The 26,445-nt window shown below is 46.6% G+C and overlaps 2 protein-coding genes across 2 annotated transcripts in view; both read right to left on the bottom strand.

Moving 5' to 3' along the window:
- The window catches only part of AATF (apoptosis antagonizing transcription factor), a 49,400-nt gene extending 36,092 nt beyond the window's left edge, over positions 1-13,308 (bottom strand). Inside the window, exons 1-4 of the mRNA XM_084299458.1 lie at positions 13,221-13,308; positions 10,934-11,122; positions 10,055-10,471; positions 9,406-9,543 (exon numbers count right to left, since the gene is read on the bottom strand). Coding sequence (XP_084155584.1) covers positions 9,406-9,543; positions 10,055-10,471; positions 10,934-11,122; positions 13,221-13,305 — 829 coding nt within the window. The 5' untranslated portion in view covers positions 13,306-13,308. The remainder of the gene's footprint in view (positions 1-9,405; positions 9,544-10,054; positions 10,472-10,933; positions 11,123-13,220) is intronic.
- Positions 13,309-22,986: 9,678 nt separating this feature from the next.
- Positions 22,987-25,495, bottom strand: LHX1 (LIM homeobox 1; the record flags this gene model as incomplete). The annotated part of the gene is made up of 5 exons (XM_084299360.1): positions 22,987-23,366; positions 23,541-23,706; positions 23,846-24,123; positions 24,281-24,507; positions 25,326-25,495. The coding sequence occupies 5 exons, from the start codon at positions 25,493-25,495 to the stop codon at positions 22,987-22,989; spliced, it is 1,221 nt and encodes a 406-aa protein (XP_084155486.1).
- Between the last annotated feature and the right edge of the window lie 950 nt (positions 25,496-26,445).

Here is a 26,445-nt window from a genome sequence, read left to right as displayed (position 1 = left end):
TTTTTAATGACACCACCGCCACGCTGAAGAACCAGGCACTGGAAGCACTGGGCACTGCTCGCTGTGCCTCCTGTCCCTGCACACCAGTACAGGGCACTGGGCCCTGCTGGGCCATCCCCCCACAGACCAGCACGGAGCACGGGACACGGCGGAAATTCAGAGCCCAACCAAAGCTGGCAATTCACGACTTTTTCCCCTCAATTAAATCCGAGGACCTGGCACCACAGGAATACTGTCGGCACACAAGCTTTTAGTTTTCCACAGACCTCCTCAGACCAGACGAAAGGCTGGACCAAGGCTTGACCAGGGAGTTCCCCCTTCCCGCGGGCACGGTGCCGGCACGCAGCCGCGTTGTGCAGACGTAAATAGGGAGGCGAAGCCAACCCGCTTTATTTTAACAGCTGCACGTAACGAGAAGCGTCGTTATCGGGCACACGTATTTATCCCGACGCTCAGATGAAGAGGGGAAATTCTCCCTGCTTGCAGGCGACCGGGGGACAGGAGTTAAACTCCAGGTCAGAACGGCACTCGATACGCTGGCCTGAGAACAATACTTCTCATTCAAATCCACAAGCCAGCCACTTGCACTAGTCATCCCCAGCAATTAATCCCCCAAGAAACACGTTTGATTAAATCTTTTCAAGCAAATCCTTTGCTTTGCTTTTGTTAGTTCACTTCTTGTCAACATCTATTAAAATATGCCTTTAATTCTCCCACAATCTTAAAAAACACCGATTCCACTGTCTTCAACTTTAATCAACTGTATGGCCGGCATTTTTCATTTCATAATAATGTGCTGTTTGGAATTCAAGAGGCAGGCTCAACATCAATCATTCGGCAAGAATTTTTCCACTGCAATAAATATGCAAATGAGGAAAGCCAGTCAGTCGTATTTCAGGCCCGACTTGCTAGTGTTTTAAAAAAGACACAAATTTATTAATTGCCGTTGGCCAGCGGAATCCTATTACTTTGGGCATTGATTACAAAGCTGTGTGAGTGATTATTGTGCAACTCGCAGGCTATCCAGGCATGAGGAAAAATTATTAAAGCAAGGCAGAGATTATCAACTCAGAATAACAATAAGCCTTAACATTTTAGGCCTCTAACTTCTCCAACAAAGAATTACACCACAGCTCCACTGTATCATAATTCTGAAGTCTGTCAGTAGCACTTTTGGAGCTGGCTCCGTATTCCCAGCAGCACAGCAGCGGTGGGAGCCTGGGAGAGGCGGGGGGATTCCCGCAGGTACCGCACCCCGAGCGCGGGGCTCTGGACAACGGCCCTGCTGGTATTCCCACCGCAGAACTGACTGCCAGGAACACCACGGACCAGCAGGATTGTCGCTGCCACCAGGCAGTCTTCAGATTTGCACCCTCGTGTGTCTTGGTGCCCCAGAAGCTTAAGAGACAGGAGCTACGAGGCCAGCCCAGACGGATTCGTAGGCTGGCTCCTGTGGCCGCAGAGCGCTACCAGATTTTTTCCAAGGCGACGTCGCTACGTGTACGTTTCTCATCGAGTTGAGCTGAAGCCGAGCACAAAGCGCTTGTAAATCTGTCCAGGTTGTTTTGGGAAATAATGGGAGTACCTCTCCCTTCGCCCTTCCCAAAACAACGAGCTCCTGGCTTCTTATCAATTGAGGGTAGGAAAAAGGCCGGCTTCGCTGCTGATTGCGATAAAAAGCCCTGCTCCACACCAAAGGCCCAATTTGCTGCTTCCATTGGAATGCAAATGATGCAAAAGTTTCTGCAGAGGGGAAAATTTTATTCCTTCAGCACAAAGGAGCCAATCCTGCACACCGCTTTCACAGGCTCCCAGAGCTGCAGAACGTACTCAATTGCTCCCTTTCACTCCGATCTGACTGCATTTGACAGTAAGAACAACAGGATCAGACACAGATGAGTTTGCTAAAAGTAAAGAAAATAACTGGATGCTACAATGGAAGAAAAGGGCTGGTATTCAGGGATTTTATTAGCAGGGGCTGGGGGAGGGGGAGAGCTGAGAAAGCAGAGACAGAAACCCCTCCACGAAGTTCATGCTCTACTGACTCGCCTCAACCGTCATCTTTTGCTATCAGCCCAAGGAGGGAGGGACGGGGCGTGCAGAAATGAGATTTATAAGAACTGATGTTTTACATTACTGTAAATGCAAAGAGGCTGACACCACGCATCCCAGTCTCTGCCAGGCAGGAGTCCCCAAGAACATACACGAGAATGGGAACGGAAGAGGAAACGTGAAATTTCAGTTATCTAGATATCACGGCCAGGAGGGAACATTAGCCCATCCAGACTGACCTCCCCACGTAACGCCAGGCCATTAATTACATTTATCATGACAAGCAGTGAGGTTCCATCTCAAGGTAACCAATTGCCAATTAATTCGAGTTAGCTGACATTTGCACACGCTCGTCTGGATGCTCCACGAGCCTTTGTTTCCCCGCACCTTGTTTGTGCAGTACACAGACCAACATGCACAAGTATTTAGCTGAACTCAATGTAATTAGCTATTAATTATCTAGAGAAACTCGAGTGTAGGCAAACCCGTTTGATGTTCTTGAAGTGTGTAATCCCATGGTCTGGAGTTCGGGTGTCTCAGGCCAACACCCACACACTTTCCTACCAGCTCTTGCACGAGAATTTAAGACAGCTTTAAAATAAACCTCGCACGCTCCCAGTGCCCAACACATATGGCTCTGGAGATAACCTATAAAACGGGAGCCTTTCAATTTTAGCCCATCTGTACAAGGGAAGCGCACACAAATTCTGCTCAAAAAGACGAAATACCACAGGCTAACAGCCTTGACAATCAGTGGAGAAGGGCAAGTGTTTTTTTCCTCTGAAAAAAGCCCCAAACTCCGTGTTCAATAAACAGCCTGTGCTTCTCCGCTACCTCCCACACAGAATTGCTGAGCGATTCACAGGCAGCAAGGACAGGCCATAAAATACCTTCCTGGTATCTCGCACAGCCCAAATTCTGCACTGGGACTGCCACGCACAGCACCTCACCCCCCACTGCCTGACTGAGCCCTAGAAGTGCAATCTGTGCCTTTGTCTAAAGTTTGGCACTTCGTATCTCCTCCCTCTTCCTTCTTGGCACGCATGCAGAATGTAAGAGCTCTCCAGAGCATGGGATCATCACAACAGAAAGTAAAAAAAAAAATATATATAGCCTGATTCATTCATTTATTTCACTTGAGAGTAAAGTCTTCATTAACGTCAACAGGCTTTGGCTCAGTCCCACAAAGAGCTGAATAGATTCTTCATTAGATCAGAGAGGAAAGGTGAAATTTGGGGACACCTGCATCCACATCCATTTAAATCAAATTCAGCCCTGCATGAATTGACAAGCACGATGCTTTTGTATTCATAAAGTGTCTAGCCTAATACAATTCAATTAAAATGAACTACCAGTTTTAAGTGGGCTAGATCTGATCATGATAATTTACACTCAGGCTTGAAACCCAGTTCTGCTCTCACACATTTGTGCAGGCTCCCCGTAAAATCTTCAAAGCAGGAATATATTTAAGTCCATGATCTTGCCTAGCACCAATTAATCCTGTAACTGCTCTGTGCCTCTGGAAACTCTGTGTGATCTGCGTGTGCCTCAGCTCCTCCCCACAGCCCAGTGACACCCATCCTGCCCCGTGTTACGGTGTTATCCTCTCCAGATGTCCACACGGCTGCACCTCCCTGTTAGAAGCGATCCATTGAGATGGCAACAAAATTATGACAAAATTATTAACAGCTGATTCCCACGGGCTTCTCCAAAAAATCCCAAGCCTACATCGATAAAGCACATTTCCCACGATGCCCTGTCTCCAACTAGACATGAAAATGAAATCCAACGGGGAGCAGGGCAGAGGGCGAGCCCCCCAGAGCACGCAGCACAGCTGGAGGAGGACGTTCCATCAAACACAGCCTCTCCTACAGGACGTGCACCAGGCTCTCTCTCCAGTCTCTAAAGCAGACTTGATCTTATTTGAAGTTAGTCAATGCTTAGTCAGCTTCTTGGACATGACTTACATGGATGGATGCTGTAGAGAATACATCTGTGTGTATAAATATATTTTTAAAAAGATGAGAATTGGAGTAACAGGATAGAGCAAAAGTCCTCCATTAAAGACACTGAGAACATAAAAAACCACCAGATAAACCAGACAGATAACAAACAAAATCTCTGTTTCGAGTCCCTTTTCAGCAAAACATTACAGAACTAACACAGAAGAAAGTAAAGACACTCAGTGTAAAGCAGTCATAGAGAAACGTTACAGAAGTTGAAGCGTTTGGACTGGAGCGCACTGCTCAGAACAAGAAGTCAGCTTCTCCCAGGTGCCAAACACCCAGCCCCTTACAGGCAAGTCCTGCAAATTTTTTTTAAATGTACCTCTTAGCTCCACTTTTCAACAAAATGTAATTAAAGAGCAACCGTTGGCTTGCAGCACCTGATACATTTAATGCCTTCATTCAGGGAATAACAAATCAATGTGCAACCTGGGTTCTCCAGCAACTGGCTCCATTTGCAGGAACTGGCTGCAGTAACGGGGTGGAGAGCGAGCTGCTTCCTGCAAACTTCACGTGGAGTTCACACTCGCTTCCTTCTCTCAGCAGAGAAATGTCCCTGGATGAACAACCCAGAGAAACATCCCAGCCATCAGGAAAAGAAGGTACACGCCTGACCACAGAGAGTACAGATTAAAGCCCAACATCACTGTGACCTGGGAAAAAGTACACGATTTTCAGCAGAATCCTAAGAGCTGTGCACAGTTTTGTGACTCTTTGCAGCAGACAAGGCGCTGTGCTGAAAAGTTGAGGCTGCTGCCAGGCAGAGCTGCGGCTCCGTGAACACATTAATAACCCAAGCAGGTTTGGGGATAATGGCCTTGCAAGCACACGGAGCATTTCATTTGATTTTTTTTTTTTTTTATCTGATTCACTTTATTCAGGTTTATTTTCTTATTGATCACAAACCTTTGCATAACTTCTCCACAGCTCTACAAAGTGTAAATAACAGTTAATATTTGTTGTCACCACCTTTGTTCCTCCCATGAGCAAATTCATTCTTACAGACTCTGCCCATCTACCTTTTACCACACCTGGGATTTTTTTCCATTGCTTCAAATGGATTCATCTTGAGCTTACACTGGAGAAACCCGGGACTCCAGGATTTCCTCTTAGACCACTGAGAGACAACTCAAAGACAAAAAAAAAAAATCAACTGGTAGTTTACATTTCAGGAACGTATTTAACTCTTGGGAAGTGAAAGGACATATATATGAAAAAATATACAACTATTTATCACTTTAAAGTCTGGCCATGCCCATCAGCATCTTGCCTTCCGCAAGACTCACGTGGGTTTCCATATGCTTTTATTTACTCACCCCTCCAACTAAAACTGAAAATAACACTTTATTCCAATTTCATTTTTATTTTTGTGAAGTATAAAGTATCACTGTCAAAATACTCGTCACTGAAACATCCCCAGCCAAGTGTTTTTAACCACAACTGTAAAGAGACAGCAATTAAAGTAGCTAGAACAGAGCTACACAGCCCTTTGAGGAACCACAGCTATCCAGGGCATATACATGTACAACAGCTTCCAGTCTTTGTTGATTGAGAGAGATCATTTCTTAAAGCTCTGGCTGTCCCCCCTCCCCTCAACTAGCTGTGTTGTGTTTTTTTTTTTGTTACTGAATCAAGATTTAACATAACAAGCCCCAGACCTAGAGCTGTTTAATTCCTGACACTGGACATGGCTTCACCAACGTTGCTTCCACCCCTGCTTTGACTCTCTCTTACCCTTGAGGTAATTTTTTGTGGCATTTTCATGAGATCTACTTCTAACCTTCTTCCCCTCTGAAAACAGACACGGAAATATGAATGGCAGGCATGCAATCTGTGCAGAGACACAGCGCAGAAACTTGCACCTTGCACTCTTTTTCTATGTAAATAATGCAAGGATCCTGCGGGAACATGCCAGGGATTGGAATTTTTAATTAATGGGTCTCTTTAATGTGCAAATCAGGAGCAGATTGCAAATTCTGACTTGCATTGATTATGAAAAACATTAATTGAACGTGCAAGACCCCAAACAGAGGCAACATCTCAAGCCCTGGACTAGACTAGAAGACATGGTGCAAAAGAATACAAATATATCTTGGAGAAACAGACCACTCCAGGCAGCAGCACCTCAGGAACGTAAGCTGTGGGAGTTCACGTGTGCAGTGCATTAAAAATTTGCGCTGCATTCAGAGCGCAGCCACTGTGATTTCAGTATTAAAAGACCACTCGGACTTTCTCCATGGATGCAAAGCAGGAATAAGCACGAGCTCCAAGAACACAGTTTGGTCTCCAATTTGTATGTAAAAAGGACACCGGAAAAAAAATCTGGAATATAATTAAAGATTAAAAAAAAAAAAAAGGAATGAAAGAAAAAGTAAGACAGTGCAAACAAAGCAATGCTGTCTCTTTAAACAGAAATTCATCCTATATAAATTATGGCCATAAACTTTTCCTGCAGTGCAGCCTAATTAATTCTTGTTCTATACACAAAGGGAAATGCTGGGTGACAAATGGGTGTGAAGCCTGAAAGCTGCCAGGTCTGCAAAACATTTTCTACTTCAATTTATAAGCAATTTTGCAGTAAATCATCCACCAGAACCTGAGATCTCAGGAATCCAAGACTGTCCAAGGCACATTGTTATCATTTTTTTATTTTTTTTTTTTTATAAAAGATTACAAAAATAAATTAAACACTTGAGTTTTTGCAACCTCCAATTTCAGAATTTGGCAAACACGCACGACCTTACCATTTTTGCTCAGATTTGGCTGTAAACCTGCACAGATCATTGCTGTCTACTCCTTTACACCATTCTGCTCAGTCCTTTAGGAAATCTCACTGCTGCTGCCACTAGCTGCATGGAGAGTTGTCACAAGTGGGAGATACCAAAGAGGAAAATACCTGGAAGTCTGTTTTCCATTTCAAACCCCTCATCCTTCCTGTGAGCATGGAGTAGAAATTTCATGAGGAATGAAATAAAATGGGATAAACTACTGAAAGCATTCTGGGGCAACTTTTAAAGAGACTCAAGGGACTTGTACAGGCCCTCAGACAGAGCAGGGTGCTGAGAGCTCTCTGTGCCCTCTGGCCTTCAGCAGACTACAATTTAAACTGAGAGACTGAATTTTTGGCACCAAGTACTTTCTGCGACTTTACACACCAAAATATTTCCTCCTGTTCAACGAAGAGCAGGAAAGCATGCCAACTTTATTTTGTGCATTTGGAAAAAAGTGCTGAGGCTCCCCTGAGAGAACAGGATCATCCAGTCCAAGACAGTGTCAATGCCACAATTAACCTAAATCCTGCCCAGGACTGAAGCACGTTATGTGCCCTGCAACCACCTCAACATTCGGTATTTACAAAGTCTTGCCTTCAGCTCACACTCAAATGGCTGATCTTCAAACCTTCTTGCGCACAATTTCCATTTTTTCCTGTCTGGAGAAAGGGATCCTCCCCAGAAGCTGGTAACACAAGTGGGAGGAGAACTCAGAGTCCAGAAACATACACCTTGCCCACTACATCACTGTTTAGAATTGAGTAAAAAAAAATATATATATTATTTTATAGAACCCACCAAGCTCCTTGATCAGCTAAAAAACAGAACTTTTATTGGAAGCGGATTTACGAAAAGTGAGATTGCCCTCAGAAATTGAGGTCCATCAATTCAAGAAAGGGTTTAAATAAATAACAACACATCTTTTTGAAAAGAACTTAGTTTCACTGACTGAATGGGCAGGTCACACCCACAACACTACTATTCAGTAAAAGCAACTATTGTGACCGACTTTACTGCACTGTTATATACAGATTGCATTTAAAAAAAATAAAAACATAAACGGAATGTAAACGTGGTCCCTTACAGAATATCTGCAAACACTAAAGAAGTGCAGTAGCACCAGAATGTTCCTAAATTCATTACTTCCCATCTGTCAGTCCAAGTGTTTTCTCTGCGAACTTTGCCCGGATCACTCCAGCTCTATTTTCTTGCTGTCTTCACACCTTAAACACATACCCTGAATGCAGGTCATCAGGAATATCAGAGCAAACTACTGCTACTTCCTGTCCAGATTATGAAAATAGGTGGGCAGGGAATCACAGAGCAGTTATTAACAGTGGATTTTCCTTTAACGTACTGAGCACCTGAAAGATTAACCTCTCTGCTGTACTGGGTACAATATTATACACCATGTTCGTGGACGTATTTTGCTTATGGGAAATATCAAAATGTCAACCATTGTTTCTGTTAAAGGTCTTTAATGATATTGCATTTTAGACCTGTAATGAAACATGGTGCTCGGTGCAGTTTGTAATGCATCTCATTAAATACATTAATAACATGCATTTCACTGAAAGGTCAGCTTAGTATTGCTGGGAGTTCGCCTTTTTTTCCTTAATCACTTCATTTAAAGCAGCAGAGCTAACTTTAAAATAGAAAGTGTCTCACCTGCTCTAACTCCAGATAAGCTGATTAGCCACCATGTTCAGATCAGGTATAAGCTGTACGATGATAGTCAAAACTTGGTGTAGGGGCAAGATTCGGGGTCAGGTTTGATCGTGGCAGAAGTTCCTAATCCAGTTTTATGATAACTGGTGCCATCCTAGGTCAAAACTTATCAAATGCACACCACAGCACATACAAACTGGAGCGTTAATAAATTAAATAGATCCATAACACAATGAAGCCGAGCACTTTGTGTTTATCAGCTGGAGTGCGCAGATTTTTTTGGCCATATTGGAGAACCAACAAGTCAGATCAGTATCATTAATAGTGATCCTAAAAAATAAACAGAAGGAGCTCCAAACTGAAAAGATACTTGCTGTTGGTTTGACAGCTCAGGCCCTCTCCTTTATGCTGCATTACTCCTGGTTAGGGCAAATCTTTGCAGTCACTGACCCAGCACAAAACCGGTACGCACATGGCACCTCAGGAGAAAGAAGAATCCCAACTCTGCACCAAGCAGCGACAACCACAGCAATTATTTCTCAGCCCCAATATAAAACTTAAATTTGATAAGCAAATTTCAGTCTCCACGTGAAGTAGAAATAGCAGCAGGACCCGAGCTGAGGCTTACCAACGTTGTGTAAGCGACAAGACAGGCCGCCGACACAGATCAACGAGACTCACGTATCTACACAGGTGATAGGAGACATTTTCTTTGCCAGGGGTAGGAAACACTTCATGTTTTATGTTTCCATAGTACCCAATTAATGATTAAGGCAACACAAACCAACAGCTAATACTACAGACACGTGCAGCTCAAAGCCCCCACTTTCCCATTAACGTTTTTGCTCACAGGAGAACATGGTGGCTACAGCAGTCTACCCAAAGCAAAAAGTTCGAAGAATACTTACAGCTCTCAACAGCGTTGTCAAATTCCTGGCCCCCTTCCTTCCTGAAGGCTGGGAAAGTATCTGGCTGTGGAAGACGGTTGACTGTTACGAGCGCCTTCTGCATCTTGATTCTCCCTTCCAGTAGTTGATCCCACAGGGCTTCATAAGAGAGAGAACACAAAATTATTTAGTGAGCCACAGCACTTGCTCCTTCACCATTCTACAATCCTGTAACTCTGTGAATCACAGAAAATCATCTCTTTGCTTCCCCAGTTAAAAGGTCAACCTGCAAATGGAGGTTGGTGGTCTGATAGAATCTATCAGCAGAAACTGCATCCTGCATTACGCTCCAAAGAGAAAGAGCAGCAGTATCTGCAGCACAGCACTAACAGTGCAGGAAGTCCCCGTCCGTACCACAAGTGTATTCAGTTCTGTCTCAATTAAGCCAGCAGATAAATACATTTCACAACATTAGATTTTGTATGAGCAGTGACACCAGTTTGCACAGCACATTTGGCGGAACATTCGCAAATGCCTGGGGCTGCTGTAGCATGCATGTGCAGTACGCCAACAGCATGTTAACGTGCTGAAGTGGCTCCTAACATGGACAGCTGCTACAGCGTCAGCAAGGTGAAAGTCGTGCCACAACACACAACAAACATGCACAAACCTAGCTGATTCTTCACCGCTTTTCCTTTTTCTACGTCTTCAGTCTCTCGTCCTTTTGAGAACGTCATCACGCCCCCATCATCCTCGTTGTCTTTGGTGTCTTCTATATCGCTGTGGTTTTCATCCTCATGTTCCTCCTCATCGCTTCCTTCTTCCATGCTGGCATCATCCTCATCTTCCTCTTCACTGCTTCCTACATCATCCATCCCCTCTGTAAATTTCTCAAAGTCAGTGATATTCTGGAAACTGAACTTTGGTGCCTTGACCTGTGCAGACGGGTCACTCTCTTCATCATCTTCCAAGTCATCCTCCTGGTCACTGCCAGCACTGCTGAGCTTCTCCTTTGTTTTACTGCCTAAGCTGCCATCGTCTTCTGCATCTTCACTGCCACTGTACCATTCATCTAATGTTTCTTCAGCTGTTAATTAAAAGAGAAAAAAAAGTTATTTACCTAACAGCAAAATGTGTCACTTTGCAGTATGTACCATCAGTGGCTACTGCTTTGAGCTCTCTGAGCTCCAAGCTCCGTTCTACTTCCTGCTTTGACTAGTTAATGGAAGCACAAGGCCATATCCACAAAGAGGTCTTAGCTCTCATTTTCTGTAGCAGTGATTAGTGTACACTTGCTCACAGTCCTCCCTCAGTATGAGGAAGTGGACCTTTTTTTCTGGGATCTCCCCTTCCCTCAGGCCCAAAAATACAGCCTGAATTTCAGGAAGGCACTTCAAGAAGGTCCTCAACTTAATTGTACCCGCTTATTGCCCTGTAACGGGGATCTGAAGTTCATCATTTCGGTTCAGACAGCACTAACTCAGTGTAACATGCTAGCATCAAATTCTGAGCAGTCCAGTGAAAAGGGGAAAGAAATGAGATTTCTTACCAGGTTCTTCTTCAGACAGAGCATCTCCCCAGAGCTCCTCTTGCAAGGCTTTCCGAGACGTAGCTTTTCCACTATACCTTTTATCAGCTTCTAAGAGAGAGGCTGAAGCTTTTTTCCGTATATTACCAACAGGTAAAATGTCATCTGCAGTTTCATCCTCAAATTTGTCAATCACTTTAGCAACTGTAGCTGTAGGGAAAAAAAAAAAAAAAAAAGGAGGATGTCTAAACTGAACTGAATTTCAAACTGGAAAAAGTAGTTGCAGAAAGAAGCCATCCTCTGCAGAAAGTACAGAGATTTGTTAATAAATGCCTTTTTTAAAAAAAATAAAAATAAAAATAAAAAATAAGCATTGCCTATACTCACACCTTCTTCCCTGCCTCTCTTCATTTCAGAGAACCCGCAAGAAGCACTAGACCAGCAAAGCCTACCCAAGCCCCTCCATGGGCCCCTGAACTTAATGGGGGTCTCATGAAAAGCGTGGTCCTCCAGGTGGAGGTCTCAGCGAAGCTGGAATGCCTTCGTCCACCCCACGCTTACAGATTCAAAGAGGAAAACTGCAATTCTGATGCACTTTGGCCTCTTGTTACATATCTGAGTCACATAAATATGTAAACACTTCAGAATGGCTAAGCAGAGAAAATAATCTCACTGTGATTATTGCTCTCTTTCATACCCATCTTCCCTCGGACACAGGAATGGAGCAGTCCAGCAAAAAGAACTCATCACACCATATTCCTTTCTTATTTTCACTCATGTGCAAGACACCCTGTATGCAAAATTACAGGGTTAGCTTTGTTCAACCAATTGAGTGATCCAAGTGGCTGAACATCGCTAAGTGCTCTATTAATGCCTGTTTGCAAATGTTAATGCCTCCCATATAGTGCTTGCTTGGGGCAGGGGAGGGGGGCAAAAAAATCTGCTCATAATCAAAGCAACAAGCTGTGGCCTCAACAGTCACTCCAACTACCAGAGGATGGCAAGATGCTCAGCACCAAGGAACATCTGGGCAAGAGGGGCAGATGCAGTCTGTCCTGTGGCACTCTGCAGACTGTTCTGGAGGTTTCGGACTATACTAAAGTCTGAAAATAAGTCATAATTATTAAAAACAGGAAGACATCTCTGCTGGCTACATCCATTCCCTCAACAGTAACTGCTCTGTGGCTTATCTTAGCAGACACTAGTGCTACCTCCTACACCTGTGCAGAAGAACGAGGCCAGCTGGCTCAACGCTTACCAGGACTGGTGCCTAGTACCTCCTAAAGCCAATGTCTGTCAGTGTGTGATGATGAACATGCTGCTTCCAGCAGTGAATCTTGCTACTTCCATCACTCACAGCAGTGCTTCGTACCCACAGCACCAGGAAAGCCCCGGGCTGTGTCACACTGCCCACGCCTGCCTTCAGCCACGGATGTTTATGGTGGACTACCAGGAAGAAGATCGGCCCCAGTGTGGCTCCTTTTTGTCTCTTATCCTGGAAATTTCCAGCTGGATCCACTCCCTGGCCTGTCGCAGCCCATGGCAGGAGCCCACGCTGTCGCTGCCCTGAGGTGACTGGGGTGACCCCGGTCCCTGAGGTGATCCCAGGCTCGATCCTTGAGGTAAACTTGATTCCTGAGGTAACCCCGATCCCTGAGGTAATCCTAGTCCTTTGGGGTGACCCCGGGCCCAATCCCTGAAGTAAACTTGATTCCTGAGGCAAACTTGATCCATGAGGTAACCCTGACCCCTTGGGGAGACCCCAGGCCTGATCCTTGAGGTAAAATTCATCCCTGAAGTAACCCCAATCCCTGAGGTAATCCCAGTTCCTTGGGGTGATCCCAGGCCTGATCCTTGAGGTAAACTTGATTCCTGAGGTAACCCCGATCCCTGAGGTAATCCTAGTCCCTTGGGGTGATCCCAGGCCCGATCCCTGAGGTAAACTTGATCCCTGAGGTAATCCCAGTTCCCTGAGGTGATCCCGTGCCCGCTCCCCGAGGTGCCCCCCGGTGCCGCCGGGTGGCGCCGCCCGAGCCCCGCATGCTGGGGGCCGCCCCGCTCCGGGGGGGGGGGCGCAGGGGGAGCTCCGACCTCCCCCGCCGCTACCGGAGGACACCGCGGGGCACAGCGGGGACCGCGGGGCAGCTCCGGGACCGAGCCCCGAGCCCCGGGCTCACCCCCCGCACCCCATAGACCGGCTGAGGCGCCACGTGCGGCCCCGTGCCGTGCCGTGCCAGCCCGTTGCGGCCCGTTCCCACCCCGCCGCATCCCCGCAGGTACCGAACCGTCCCCCCCAGCCCTCGCACACCTTCCTCCGCGTCGTCCTCGGGGTCGCGGAGGCTGGGCCGGGGGTTGAGCAGCTCCTCCAGCTGCTGCGCCAAGGGCGCCGCCATCTTCTGGAGGAGGGCGGGAGGGAGGGAGGGAGGGAGGCGGGCGGGGCTGAGGCGGGGCCGGGGGCACCGTGAGGCGGCGGGGCCGGGCCGGGACCCCCCCCCCCGGTCTTTCAACCTCCCCTCACGGAGCCCGAGGCTCGTTCCCGTCCCCCCCGTCCCAACCCCTCATCTGGCAAATGTCCGCGTTAGGAGACGCGGGGCGGTTTGGGAAGAAATTATCAGCACAAAAAATAAACGCTGAGCTCCCCCGAGCAAGCCCAGGGGTGCTGGGGGTGTGTGTGTGGGGGTGTGTGGGGGTGCTGTGCCACACAGCAAGCCCCTCTCCCCTTCTGCCCGTCGCTAAAATGGGAGTAATGATGGTCGATGTACCGCCCTGAGGCATGAGGAGTAATATTTGCCCGGTGCCCTGCAGCCAAGAGGCACAATAATGGTGATTAGCTGCTTAAAAGTGTAGTCGTGTTACGTAATGCAAAGCATTCCTTTATTTATTTATTTTTAATCAACGTTGCACTTCTTGTTCTAGTACAGGGTGAATTAATCCAGATCTTGTCCCATGTGGTAAATACGCCGTGGTCTGTGTTTAAGCCACTGTTCCTGTCACAAACGTGGCACCTACAAGGCAGGTGCTGCTGCTGGGCCCAGCTCTGCCGGGTGATCCCTGCACCAGACCGACACCAGGCCCAGGCCCTCAGGGTTTTGCCTGCTTCCAGTTTCTCCTGGTGGCTTTGCGGGGTTTGGTGGCCTCAAAACACAAGATTAGGGGTGACATTCGTGAATGGTTATGTGTGAGGTTGGCACAGCCCCAAATCAACACCTCACATTGGAGATGTAGATGTGGGACTAAATTTCACACCCCCAAATGAACAACCAAGCTGAGGCGGGCAGGGTGGGCTCCAGTATTTGGGCACCGCACCACCAGCACTTGGGCTTTGCCTGCGTGACAGCAGCAAGCTGCAAACTTCAGCTGGGGACTGGCTCGAGCCCTGGCTCCGAGCTGAATTGAGTAGGCTGCTTTGCTTGCTCATCCCCTTCTTGTCAACACAAGGCTCTTCCCCGCTGCTTATCTGCTTTTGAATGCTATAAAAATTAATCCAGACATGCATTCTAATTAGAATGCAGAAACCTACGAGCCAGGCAGCAGTGGCAGTGGCGCACGTTTCCCCGTTACTCCAGGACCCAGCTTTATTTCCCCGAAGCAGGAGCGTTCAGTGCAGCCGATTGTCCTACAGAGGGCAGAGGAATATCATTAATTACCACTGCCTCCTGCAGCCCCGGCAGTGCTCTGCTACCTGCCAACTTCAGCTGGGGCTGGGAGCCCCGAGAGGCACCAAGGTGGAGGGAGGCTGGGGGAAATCAAAACAAAACGACAACAACAAAAAAGCACACGCCTCTTTCCCCCTCTCAAGGATCCTCCGATTGTGTAAGCTGTGAAGATGCGGCAGTTCAATTTATATAAAAAATTAACGTTCACTGAAAATGCACATTTTTATTGCAAACAAAACCCTTTGGATTTTATGTGGTCAAGTATTTCATTTTATTTCAACTTTGTTTGCATTTATTTTGTCATGGTGTGACTGACAGGTATAATGCCCTGTGTTATATATTGTGTGGGTTTGCCATTGCTTCAGCAATGTGAAATTAAGTGCTGCTATCACATTTGTTACTGACAGTTTTCCAAAACAGAAGTACATGGTGCATCTCTGCTGGCTTTGCTTCTAGTTTTTTCTTCACATTCACAGATATTTTGTTTCCAGAGTAAAAGATGCCATTATAAACAAAGGGAGGAGTCTGGAGAAATAAATCTATAGAAAACTAAGTAGCAGAAACAAGTCCTTACCTGAACAGTTACTTGGAAGTATCCACTTTTGATATTGGATATATTGGGTGGAAGTATCCACCCAAAGAATGTCTTTAAATAGCCCCACGCATAATTTCATTTTCAAACCTCTACACTTTACAGAGAAAGGGGGATGTTTTCTACCCTAACCCAACAAATAATAGATAGCCCCATCAATAAAGGGATAGAGGCTTTTAGTGGTGGTTAAATAGAACATGCCCAGTATAATTCATAAAAAATACATAGTGAGTCACATGAGTCCTTTTAAGTAAAAAAGCAAAAATTTGGTTTCTTGAAGTCAACAGAATTTTTATTGCTCATTTTGGTGAAATCAGGATTTTACCCATTGAGATTAATGGGACAATTGTTCAGAATAAATCCCCAACCCAGCAAAATTTGCATATGACTGTAAACACGAGGGATCCTGTCAAAGCTTATGGACCTGCTTTTCTGCCGTGCATCAGCCATTCACCCTGGTGCAAAATGAGCGTGGAGAGGGGAAAAATCACGCTGTGCTCAGCAGCGGGCATCGCCTGCACCTTCCCCTGCGCTGCTGCGGAGCGGGGAGGACCGGAGGAGGCTCTGAGCCTCGGGCCTATTCGCATGCTGGCGCTCGCTCACGTTACCCAAGAGCTCCATTCATCAGCAGTCAAAAGGCTGCAGGAGCTGTTCATCTAAAATTTCTGATAAGGAGATTCGCTCAGTATAAAACAACATCAAACAAAATCCACTGTATTAAAGTCATGGATTGTTAAAATATTTCCCCAACACAGGCTCCTTCTTTACAGTTTATTCTCTCCCTTTTGCCTTTCACTTAGCAGGGTAATTAAATCAGACTCTCAGACTCGGTTTTAATTTCTGGTTCACATGCCCTCAAACCATGCTGCTGTGGTTTGGATTCATAACCGTGTGGGAGAGTATTTGTACAAAAATGATATCAATACATTTTAATTTAAGACAATCATGAAAGCCTTTTTATGCATGACAGTACTTTCTGTAAAACCCTCTGCCTGTTTATAAACTATAAGCAGAAGCCATCAAATTAACTGACATAATTTCTTTGGCATTTTTCCTCTTAATTTTACTTTTTATTTACATGCTTATTTGCTAAAATGGAAATAACACCCTAAACACATAACAGATAAACAAGGGAATTTTGAATAGTCCGTGCTACAAAAAAGTATTTTTCATTTCTCACACTCAGCTCCTTTTGCTCCTTGGATTTGTGGCGCTTGTCATCTTTTAGGAAATTGTCAGATTAGATGGTAGCTTTGGAAGTGAAAGACCATATCATACTTGCGTGTCTGTATAATTACAGGTTATTAATACAAATCCATCTTTTCAGAGCATTTCTTAAATATAGAAATAAGGAAACGTGTTGGGGACACAGAGCCGTTCAGGCAACAAACGCTGACTAATTTACTGCGTAACCTGCACTCGGTAGCACTCGGTGTTTGGTTCTTACCTTGGCGAGCAGAGCGGTGGGAGCAAGTTGGGCTACAGTCTGCAGGCAGCAATCTGTGGCAGGATTCCCATAGAGAGCCACGAGAATTACATGCACCAGAGTCGCGCCTACTGAATTTAATTGAATTGCATTATCAACAGCAGAATTTGACCCACATACAGAGGACTGCATACTGTCCAAAAATAGCTACCAGCCAGAGCTGAGCTTATCTTTCCCACATTTTGGCAAGCAAATGTAATTTTCCAAGCTGACCTTTTTCATTTTAGCCATACTGGTTCATTTTAAGATTTTCTTTTTAAATCAGCAACACAATTTGTCAGTGAAAAAAAGAAAAAAAAAAAAAAAAAAAGAAGATGAGTGGGAGCAGGAAAGAACACACACAAAACCTAACAAGTAAAAGAAATTAGATTACAGGAAGCGTAGATGTTTATAAAAAATTTGTCTCGCTATATTTATCTATATTTATAATTAATGTATTAATGTTGTTTATATTTACTTTGGTATTTCTGATATTCCTAACCTGTCACTCATTCAAAAAACACAATTATTTTTAAGATTTAATCAATTCCTAATTGTTCTTACATCCAAAAATGTAATGAATATAGTTTATCTGAATAACAGATGACTAAAGATGCTTCTAGCAAATAGGAATTTTGAAGGCCACACAGAGACAATTGAAAAACTGGAAGCAAACCTTTTCAGACAGAGCAAAAATCCATTTTTCCTCCACAAAAACCTCACAGAGCAAACCACATGTGCAGTGCACAAAAAAGAGAGCGCACCAGCTCTTCCCGACATGCTAAGCTCAATCACACAAGGTAGTTTTTTATCACAAGGTTCACTCTCAACAATTCACCGAAACACCTCGGCATGTGTTAGACTGCGTTTCTATAGAAGTCAGTGGGGATGTTTTCCAGCTTACATTTCCAGTCTGTGTTGCATGACGATCCTCACGCCACATGCAGACCTTCCAACAAAATCACAGTAGACCTGTCCTGCAAGCCCAGGCTTCTGGGATGAACAGAGCCAAGCAGTCACTCCTCACAAGGTGAGATACCATCAGCCTCTCTAAAGGCTCCCATTCTGCAGGAAGCACGCCTGTACTGAAACCAAACAGGAAAAATCTAATTCTTAGGGCTGCCAAAAACGCTGCCCAAACTGCGCTCCAAACGTGATCAAAACAGAGATATTCCTGAATTTCAAGGCAGCCCGTAACAGAAGACTTGAGAGACACCAACTGCGCCCCTTATCCCCAAGGAGCATCAAGTGGAGGGCCAAAGGGTATTCTCTGAGAAACAGAAAGTGAGAACACGAGAATAGCCACATGCATCCAGCCCCGCGATTCCACGCGCAAATGGTAAACGCCCCGCAGAAAATCAGTCATCCTCAGAGTACCCTTACGATGCCAGTCACAGTAATTTCAAGGATAAATATTTACCAATGTGAAGGCCGGATAACTGTAAGGCCACATTTACTCTTCCGTTTCTGCATTATACTACTGGGCTTACTGGGATTAATGAATGAAAAACTCTCCTGACAACGAGCAGCTCAGCTTTGTAAGCCTGACTTCATGGTCCATAACTAAAAGCAACACAAATGCTGTTTAAAAAGCAACAGAAGAAGAACAGCAATTGCAGATGGATTCATAACCAAAACATATTTTTAGCGGTCCCACTAATTTCAGTTAGAACTTCAGGAATGGTTTGTTGCCATCAGGATCGCGGAGCCCCGCAGCACAATGGCAGACACAGATAAAAGACCTTCCAGAACCTGCTCCAGCTTCACCAGCACTGCTCCCTGCTAACTCCCCGTCCCTGGCTCAGCAGCGCAGGCAGAGCTCAAGGATACGGATCAATTGTTTAAGCTTAACGTATGTGAACATAAATACTAGCCTCTACACTGGCTTAGGAACAGAAAGCAACACTGCAGTTGCTTATATTTAATATTGCAAGAACATGCAAGGCTTAAATACAACATTCTTGTTTGAGGAAAAACTCCTGACCACGGCAAAAGGAATTTTTCCTGAGAGGACACTACGTTATTTGCCACTTCCTAGAATAGCAGAAGTATGTAAATCACCACTGATATTTTAAAATTATATTTATTTATAGATTTGTATCATGTACCCGTCACTCAGCATCTGGGTACACACACATATATTAAAATAATATACATCATTTGTCTACAAATCATAATTTAAGTACATTCTGACTCTTGGGATACAGATCTTTACAAATCCCCTACCATTCCCCAAGCAACGGCCTGAGTAAATAGATAATGGAAATGACTGAAGAAGAAAGGAAGCGGCAGAGGAGTGCCACACAATGAGAGCACAGTGGAACGCAGCACGCAGCCGACGTGAGCCAAAAGCAGAGTTGTTCAAATGCTGGAAACTCGCAGCATCGTGAAGACCCTTTCATTATCCTTAAAATATCTCCCCTGCACAGATTAGCTCGATATGAATAATACTTACAATATCTCCTGTGTACCCTTTTTCCTAGTAAACGGCCTTACACATGGGATTGGCAAAATCTTCAGTCTTGCACATTTAAAAACAGAGCTCCCTTGTCCGCACCAGGAGGGCAGGCACCGCTCCCCCCGCTAACTCCATCGAGGCCACCGAAAAGCGGGCGAGCAGAGCGGGGCTGCGCGGGGCTTAACGTCATCCGACTGCACTTTCTGCTGGGAGACAGCACCAAGGTGAAGGTCACCGAGACCAGCAGCAGCCCAGGAAGAAAAGATCAGAAGAGAGTAATTCTAAAAACACTTTGGAAAATACGTTGCACATAGGCACAGTTACATACATGGCCCGGCCGCGTTTCTGTGGTTATAGAATTAGCACACGCATGTAAAACCCATCCAAGCAGCACATGCTTTCAGAGGGCCTTCTCCTGCAGGCCGCTATTCACCCGAGTAATGCTACTGAAGTCAATGGAAATGCTCTTGTAAACAAGGACTTACAAGAACCCAACGCGACAATGATTTCAAAAGGAGTTTTGACTGTGCAATTGTTGCTGGATTAGGGTCTTCAGAAACACCGAGCTTGCTCTGAAGAGCACAGAATTCAAATCTGCAAAGTGCTGGGGCCTCCAGATTGGATCCTGCTTGGCTTTAAGCATGGGAACGGCTCCTGTGCTTACTCCTTACGGTGGGCAGAATTCCTAGGAAAGGCAGCAGGAGCTTTGGGAAAAAGCAGGCTCTCCTCAGCCCCTTTTATAAGCCAGTGACCTACACTGAACCATGGGAAAGGGAAAGGGAAAGGGAAAGGGAAAGGGAAAGGGAAAGGGAAAGGGAAAGGGAAAGGGAAAGGGAAAGGGAAAGGGAAAGGGAAAGGGAAAGGGAAAGGGAAAGGGAAAGGGAAAGGGAAAGGGAAAGGGAAAGGGAAAGGGAAAGGGAAAGGGAGTTATTTGGCAGACATGATTTCTACAAAATAAGCCTATTCAGTGAAATTCTCATTTAAAAATAATTGATTCAACAATAAAACAGCAGCATAGAGCAGAAGCGCAAATAGCAGTATTTATAAATAGCATTTGCCCAGATAAGTAAAAGTTTGTAATAAACAGATTGCCCATTACTTTGCTCATATAAATGCAAAACAGAGGAAAAAAAATAGCAACAGTATAAAAGACAAATAAATGAGTTAGACACAGAGCCCACGGGTTTAAGAAGTCTCCCCTGTATTTAATAAAGCATGATTATTATTTTTTTTTAGAAACACTAACAGATCCCTTGCAGATAGTTTTTATCTTTATATTATTATATAAGACATTTTGTGTTTAAAGTGAACTATTGCTTTGTCCAGATGGCCCCTCTGCTGGGCACAGAAACCAAGTTGTGAACAAAAATTAAAAAATCACCATTGAAAAATACAAATTGTACAACTTTAAAGCATTTTGATTTTTTCCCCCTCAGTCCAAAGAGATAAATAATTGAATTGCTCAGAATGTAGAAGCCTGCATTTTAGAGTAAATTTCCGTGTCTACATCAAATAAAAAAAAGAAGCCAGACAGAATCACAACTAGTCAAGAGACGAAGGAAAATATGCAATTATGGTTCATCCCATTCTATTATCTCAGCAGGTGGAAAACATTTAAACAACTAGTGACTTTTCAGAACTGAGCCCAACCCTCTGCTTCTAACACAACTCACAGTCCTCTCAGAATCAGTGAGACTTTAGAGGAGCTGAATATTTGGGACTCTGCAAAAATTTGTAATAAAAACATTAAATCTGTCATTTCACAATGTTTCAGATTTTTTTTTTCCTTTTTTTTCTCCCAGAAAAGTAGCACATACCCAGTGCAAAGCAAAATATTTTCCCCCACTGCCCTGTAGAGAACTTTACACATAACAAACACTATCAAACAATTGACTCAGCTCAGAAGAAAAAAAAAAAAAAAAAAAAATAGATTAAAATTACTTTCAGGACATTGAGGTTATGCTACTTTCCATATCATCTAATTAGGAAAAAAAAAACAAACAAACAAACAAAAAAAAACACAGAACAACAACAAACAAAACAATACAAAAACACACTACCTTTGGAGAATTAATTTAACCAAAAATAGGTCAGGTAAAAAACACATATTTGCAAGTTTTTGACATTCAGAAAACATTTTTGTTTATGCATAAAAATGCACATTATGAGTACATTTTCTTAGCATAAAGCAAGAATAAGCTGATTTAACAATTTGATTAGTTTCCAATTTTACAATTTAACGTATAGTGTTTTATTTGTACTTTACCAGCTGAGCCTGCAGATGTAAGGAAAGGCTGTAACTACCGATACCTGCGATCTGCATTGGCAGCAGGGTTTAGACTCCTACCAAAACAAAACAGCTGGACAGGATTATCAGTATAGCAGATCACTCTCTTTTCAGGGCTATTTTACTCAAAAAGAATCCACTTAAAAATGCTTAAAACATCAAATGAAACACGAGTTATCTAAACATCAGATTTTCTAATTTTATTAAAAACGCACAAATTTTATCCAACATGTTTTCTTTCATACAGTGAATGGTCTAATATGCACTGGAGGTCACACAAGCTTAGGTTTATTAGAACAATAAAAGACATATGAGAAATTTAATATATAAAGAAAAAAGTAGCAGCTGTTGACTGCATATTTGACCATAAAATTTAAATATTTTGGACTTTTATTTTAAAGACACAAAAATAAAACCTGTGTGGGTCTATATAAGTCATATTAACAATTCCATGAATGTTCAACAGGACTAAAAATTAGCAAAGATGTTTGTTTGTTTTTTTTTTAACCTTGTAACACTTTTTAAACACCTTCTCGGGTTGCTGGTGCAAAGCACCTTACAGTATTTGTGCTATATATTTACTTTATTTGGCAACTGTCTGGGTTTCGTGGGTTTTTTCTTTGCCTTCTGTAAACAACACCTTTTACAAACTAGCACAGTGAACCACAAGCCCTGCAATCTGTTATAACATCTACAGAAAAGAAAACGAACTATTTTGGTTGGTTGCTCAAAATATTTTGCTTTTGAACAAGAGGTTCTAAAACAGGATTTATTAGTAAAACATTGAACTCCTGAATTTAACATTAGACGTAAACAGTTGACTGTTTTTTAGTTCAATAGAGTCTTTTTGTTTAGCTTTTCTCTCTCTGTGAAGGTAGAATACTTTTTGTTTGTTTGTTTTTCAAGTCATTTTCGTTAGAGGTCTGGTTGGTGACCTTTGCTATGATGAGGAGGTTTTGTATGTGTAGCTTTGTGAAGGTAGAAGAGTTGGTGCTGAGGGCTTAACATTTAGCATTTGTTATTTTGGAAAACAAAAACAAAACAAAAAGAAAAGGAAAAAAGAAAGTTGTCCCACCTGATATTCAGCAGGCTGAAATGGCTGAAGCTAAAAAGAGTTTCTTGCTGTCGAACTTTCTGAGAGACAAAAATTAACAAACAAATTCATAATGCCAGAACCATCCTTAACCGGGAACGCTAGAGTTCTTGAAGCTTTTTTTTTTTTCCCCTTTTCTTTGACCTTTCCTTCATTCAATTAGTGTTTTTTTTTTTTTTTAAACGAGAAGTTTCTAAGGATTGTGGCTCTTAGGATGACATCCAACAGGGTAATCAAACTTACGCCATCCTACGGGTATGGCAGCACTTTACTGTACAGCTTCACCAGTTTCTTTGTCAATGGTACAAAAAAGTCCCCTCGTCTGTTTGTCTGTTACAACCGTAAAGAGGAAGATTGTCCTGGTCTAGAGCAAAGCTTGCCTTGGAGCCGTTCGCATTCAGTTCGTTCCCAAGGTCACATTGTCTTAGGGCGGGAGAGGCGGTATATTTATTCATTTCTGTACACCGAAACAATAAGCAGACTAGATGACCATCACTTACTTAGACCCAAGTCCGTTTTAAAGCTACCACACGGCCGCCTCGTTCATTTCGGGTGGATGTGACAAGTGATTGCCGTAGTTAGCACCACCGTTGACGGATAGCGATGAAAACGGAGGACTGGGGCCAAAAACTTCCGCGGACATGGAGTGCAAGGACCCGGGCAGGTTGGGTTCGGGGCTGGGCGAGTCTCCGGGCGGGTGGGCCATGATGTCGGGGAAGCGCTGCGCCTCGCTGGACGGGTGGTGGCCGGGCAGGGGGTGCTCCAGGGCGCCCAGCGGCGTGCCCGGCGGCCCCGAGGAGGGCACGAACGGCAGCTCCACCGGCGTCTGAGCTTGCGAGGAGGGAGGTCCTTGCGGGAAGAAATCGTAATTGCTTCCAGGGCCGTAGTACTCGCTCTGGTAATCTAGCGGGCAAGCGGACACGGAGGGAAGGTGACGCCCGGGCGCGCAGCGCTTCCCCCACCTCGTTCGGGGCCGTGCCCGGGGACCTCCCCCCCCCCCCGGTCCTGCGGAGCCCCCGGGCTCGGGGGGGGGGGTCCGGCCCCGGGGAGGGGGGCTCGAAGGGCGGCGCTACCCACCTCCGTAGAAGGAGAAGGGCCCGTTGGGGATGAGCTCCCCGGGCTCCAGCCGGTCCACCAGCGGCCGCATCCTGCGCGGGCTGCGGAAGAAGGCGTGCCGGCGGGCACCCAGCGCGCTCAGCTGCTTCATGCGCCTCTCCTTGGAGCGCCGGTTCTGGAACCACACCTGCCCGGGCGGCGGACACGGGCCGGTCACCGGCTGCCCCCGGACCCGCCGAGCCCCGACGGGGCGGGCCGCGAGCGCTGCCCACCCGCCTCCGCCTCCCCCTCGCCCTGCGGCCACCCGCAGCCCCCCCCCCCGGTACCTGGATGACCCGCATGTTGAGGCCGGTCTCCTGCGCCAGCTGCTCCCTGATGTGCCGCGTGGGTTTTGGGGTGGCCGCGAAGGCGGCTTTCAGAGTCTCTAGCTGTTTGGCTTTGATGGTGGTGCGGGGGCCCCGCCGCTTGGCCCCCAGGTTCTGGTCGTCGTTTTCGTTGCTGCCCGTCTCCTTGTCGGAGACGTTGGCGCTCTCCGAGTCCTTGGCGTCGTCCTGGGAAGGGTCTTGGGAGTCCGGGGACAGGCTGGGGTCACTGCCGGTGGTGGCTGCGCGACAGCGAACGGGGGTCACGCTCAGCCCCGGCCGGAGCTCCCCCCATCCGGCGGCGGAGAGGGAGAGGAGGAAAAGGAGGAGAAGGAAAAGGAGGGGAGGAGAAAGAAAGCAGAGCCCCGGCTCCCGGCCCCGCCGCCCGCGCTCCCTCACCTGAATGCAGGCTGTTTTCTTTGGCAGTATTGCTGTTATTTAGGTAATCTTCTTTGCAGACAAACTTGTTTTCGTCTATGATATAAAGCTCCTCGCCGGTGGAGAGCTGCTTGTTACACATCATACACGTAAAACAGTTCAAGTGGAACACTTTGCTCCGCGCCCTGCGGACCAGGTCGCTGGGGGAGATGCCCTGGGCACAGCCCGCGCACTTGGTCCCGAAACACCTGCGGGGAGAGCGGCGGCGGTGGGCGAGGGGGCACCAAAACAAAACAAAAACAAAACAAAAACAAAACAAAAACAAAACAAAAACAAAACAAAAACAAAACAAAAACAAAACCCCATCCCTTTCCACCGTTCTCCTTTCCTAACGAATACCTCCCGGAATTATATCTCAAATAAAAATAACAATTATAGTTAAAAAAAAAAAAATCACTAAAACACAAACAAACAAAAAAAAGACAAACGGATCCAAAACAAAAGAGCTGATGCGGCCGGAGCACAAGCTGCTGGAGGAGTCGTTGGGCGCTGTGGCCGCGCTGCCCGCGTCCCGCACCCCAAGAACACGGCGCCGAAACCCGGGCTCGGCCCGGCCGGGGCGCGGGGCCGCGGCCGCTGCTCGAGGGCGCGCCCGGGGCCGATTTCGGCGTTCCGGCGGCCGGGCCCGGCCGTTCCCGGCAGCCGGCCTCGACCCCGGCCCCGCCGGCCCCGAGCCCTGCGCGGAGCCGCCGCAGCCGGGACCCGCGGCCGGGCGAGAGGGCCCCGAGCCGGGGCTCCGGGAGCCGCGCTCCGGCCCCGGGCAGCCGCGCTCACGGCCGCGGCCCCGTCGTGGAGCCCCGGGAACGCGCGGCCGGGGTCGCCCCGCTCCGCGCTGCCGGGCCCGGCTCGGAACGGCCGAAGCAGCCGCGGGCATCCCGAGGCGCGGCCGGGCCTCGCCCCGCGGTCCCCGACGGGCCCGAGCCCCCCGAGCGGCACCGGCGGGAGGAAGATGATGGAAGATGGGCTGGGAAGGAGCTGCGGCCCCGGGCCGGGGGCCGGTACTTACCGAAAGAAGTCGTTTTTGCAGTAAAGCTTGCCTTCTCGCGAAAAGCATTTCTCTGTCAAATTGCATTTACATTCACAGCACTGAACACACTTCACATGCCAAGCCCTGTCCAGTACATTCAACAAAAACCGGTCCAAGATTGGCCTTTTGCAGCCCGCACAGTGAACCATTGTCTTTGGTTATTTCTGAGAGTGGGGGGTATTGGTTTCCCAGGTGTCAGGCAAAAAATTCAAAATAATAAAAAAAAAAATGTAAAAGGCGACAACACCGGCGTACGTTTGCTTTGTGTGTGTGCGTGCGTTTGTTTTAAAAGCCTTGGAGAAGTGGAGGAGGAAAAATTGAAAGGGAGAAAGAAAAAAAAAATCTTCTTTCGGGTGTCCTAGGAGGGAGACACTGGAGAAACCACCCACTGCCCGAGGAGAGAGACCAGCGCTTCGACGCAACCGCAGAATCCCGGCCGCTACCAACAGCGGCAGAGCGACAATAAGTGACAGTAGAACAACAACGGCTAGAGAGGTCGGCGCTCACAAAAAAAGATAAAAATTAAAAAAGAATAATTAAAAAAAAAAAAAAAAACGCCGAAAAGGGAGTGATGAGTTTTTCTCAGGTCTGAGGTAGAGCAGTCAGGAGTCAAAGTGCATCTGCTTTTCCCAACGAGAAATCAAAGGAGGCGAAAAAAAAAATAAAAATAGAAGGCAAAAAAAAAAAAAAAAAGGCAAAACCGAAAAACAAAAGCAGGACATCGGGACCCGACAGCGGTCAGACGGACGCCGGCTGCCGCCGCGGCGACATGGCCCGGGGAGGGGCTGGGGGGGGGGGGGGCGGGAGGGAGGCCCGGGCTGCTGCCGTGGGTGCGCTGCGAGCGCGGCTCCTCGCCCTCCGCCGCGCTCCCTCGACGTGGCGGCGGCGGCGGCACCGGCACCGTCCGCGGCGGCTGCTCGGCTCCTACCTGCCCCCGCGCTACCCGCGGCGTCCCCGCCGAGCCGGCATCTCCCGGCGCCGCCGGCTGAGGGGCGCCTCCCGGCGGGGCGGGGCGGGCCGGGGCGGGGGGCGGCGGCGAGGCCGGAGCCGGGGCCGGGGCCGGGAGCGGCGGGGCGCGGAGGGGAGGGCGCTGCCCGCT

Source organism: Netta rufina (genome assembly GCF_964035555.1).
Source record: "Netta rufina genome assembly, chromosome: 21".
NCBI lineage: Eukaryota > Metazoa > Chordata > Aves > Anseriformes > Anatidae > Netta > Netta rufina.
The sequence above is the reverse complement of the archived record's forward strand: the minus strand, read 5'-3'. Positions and strand labels throughout refer to the sequence as shown.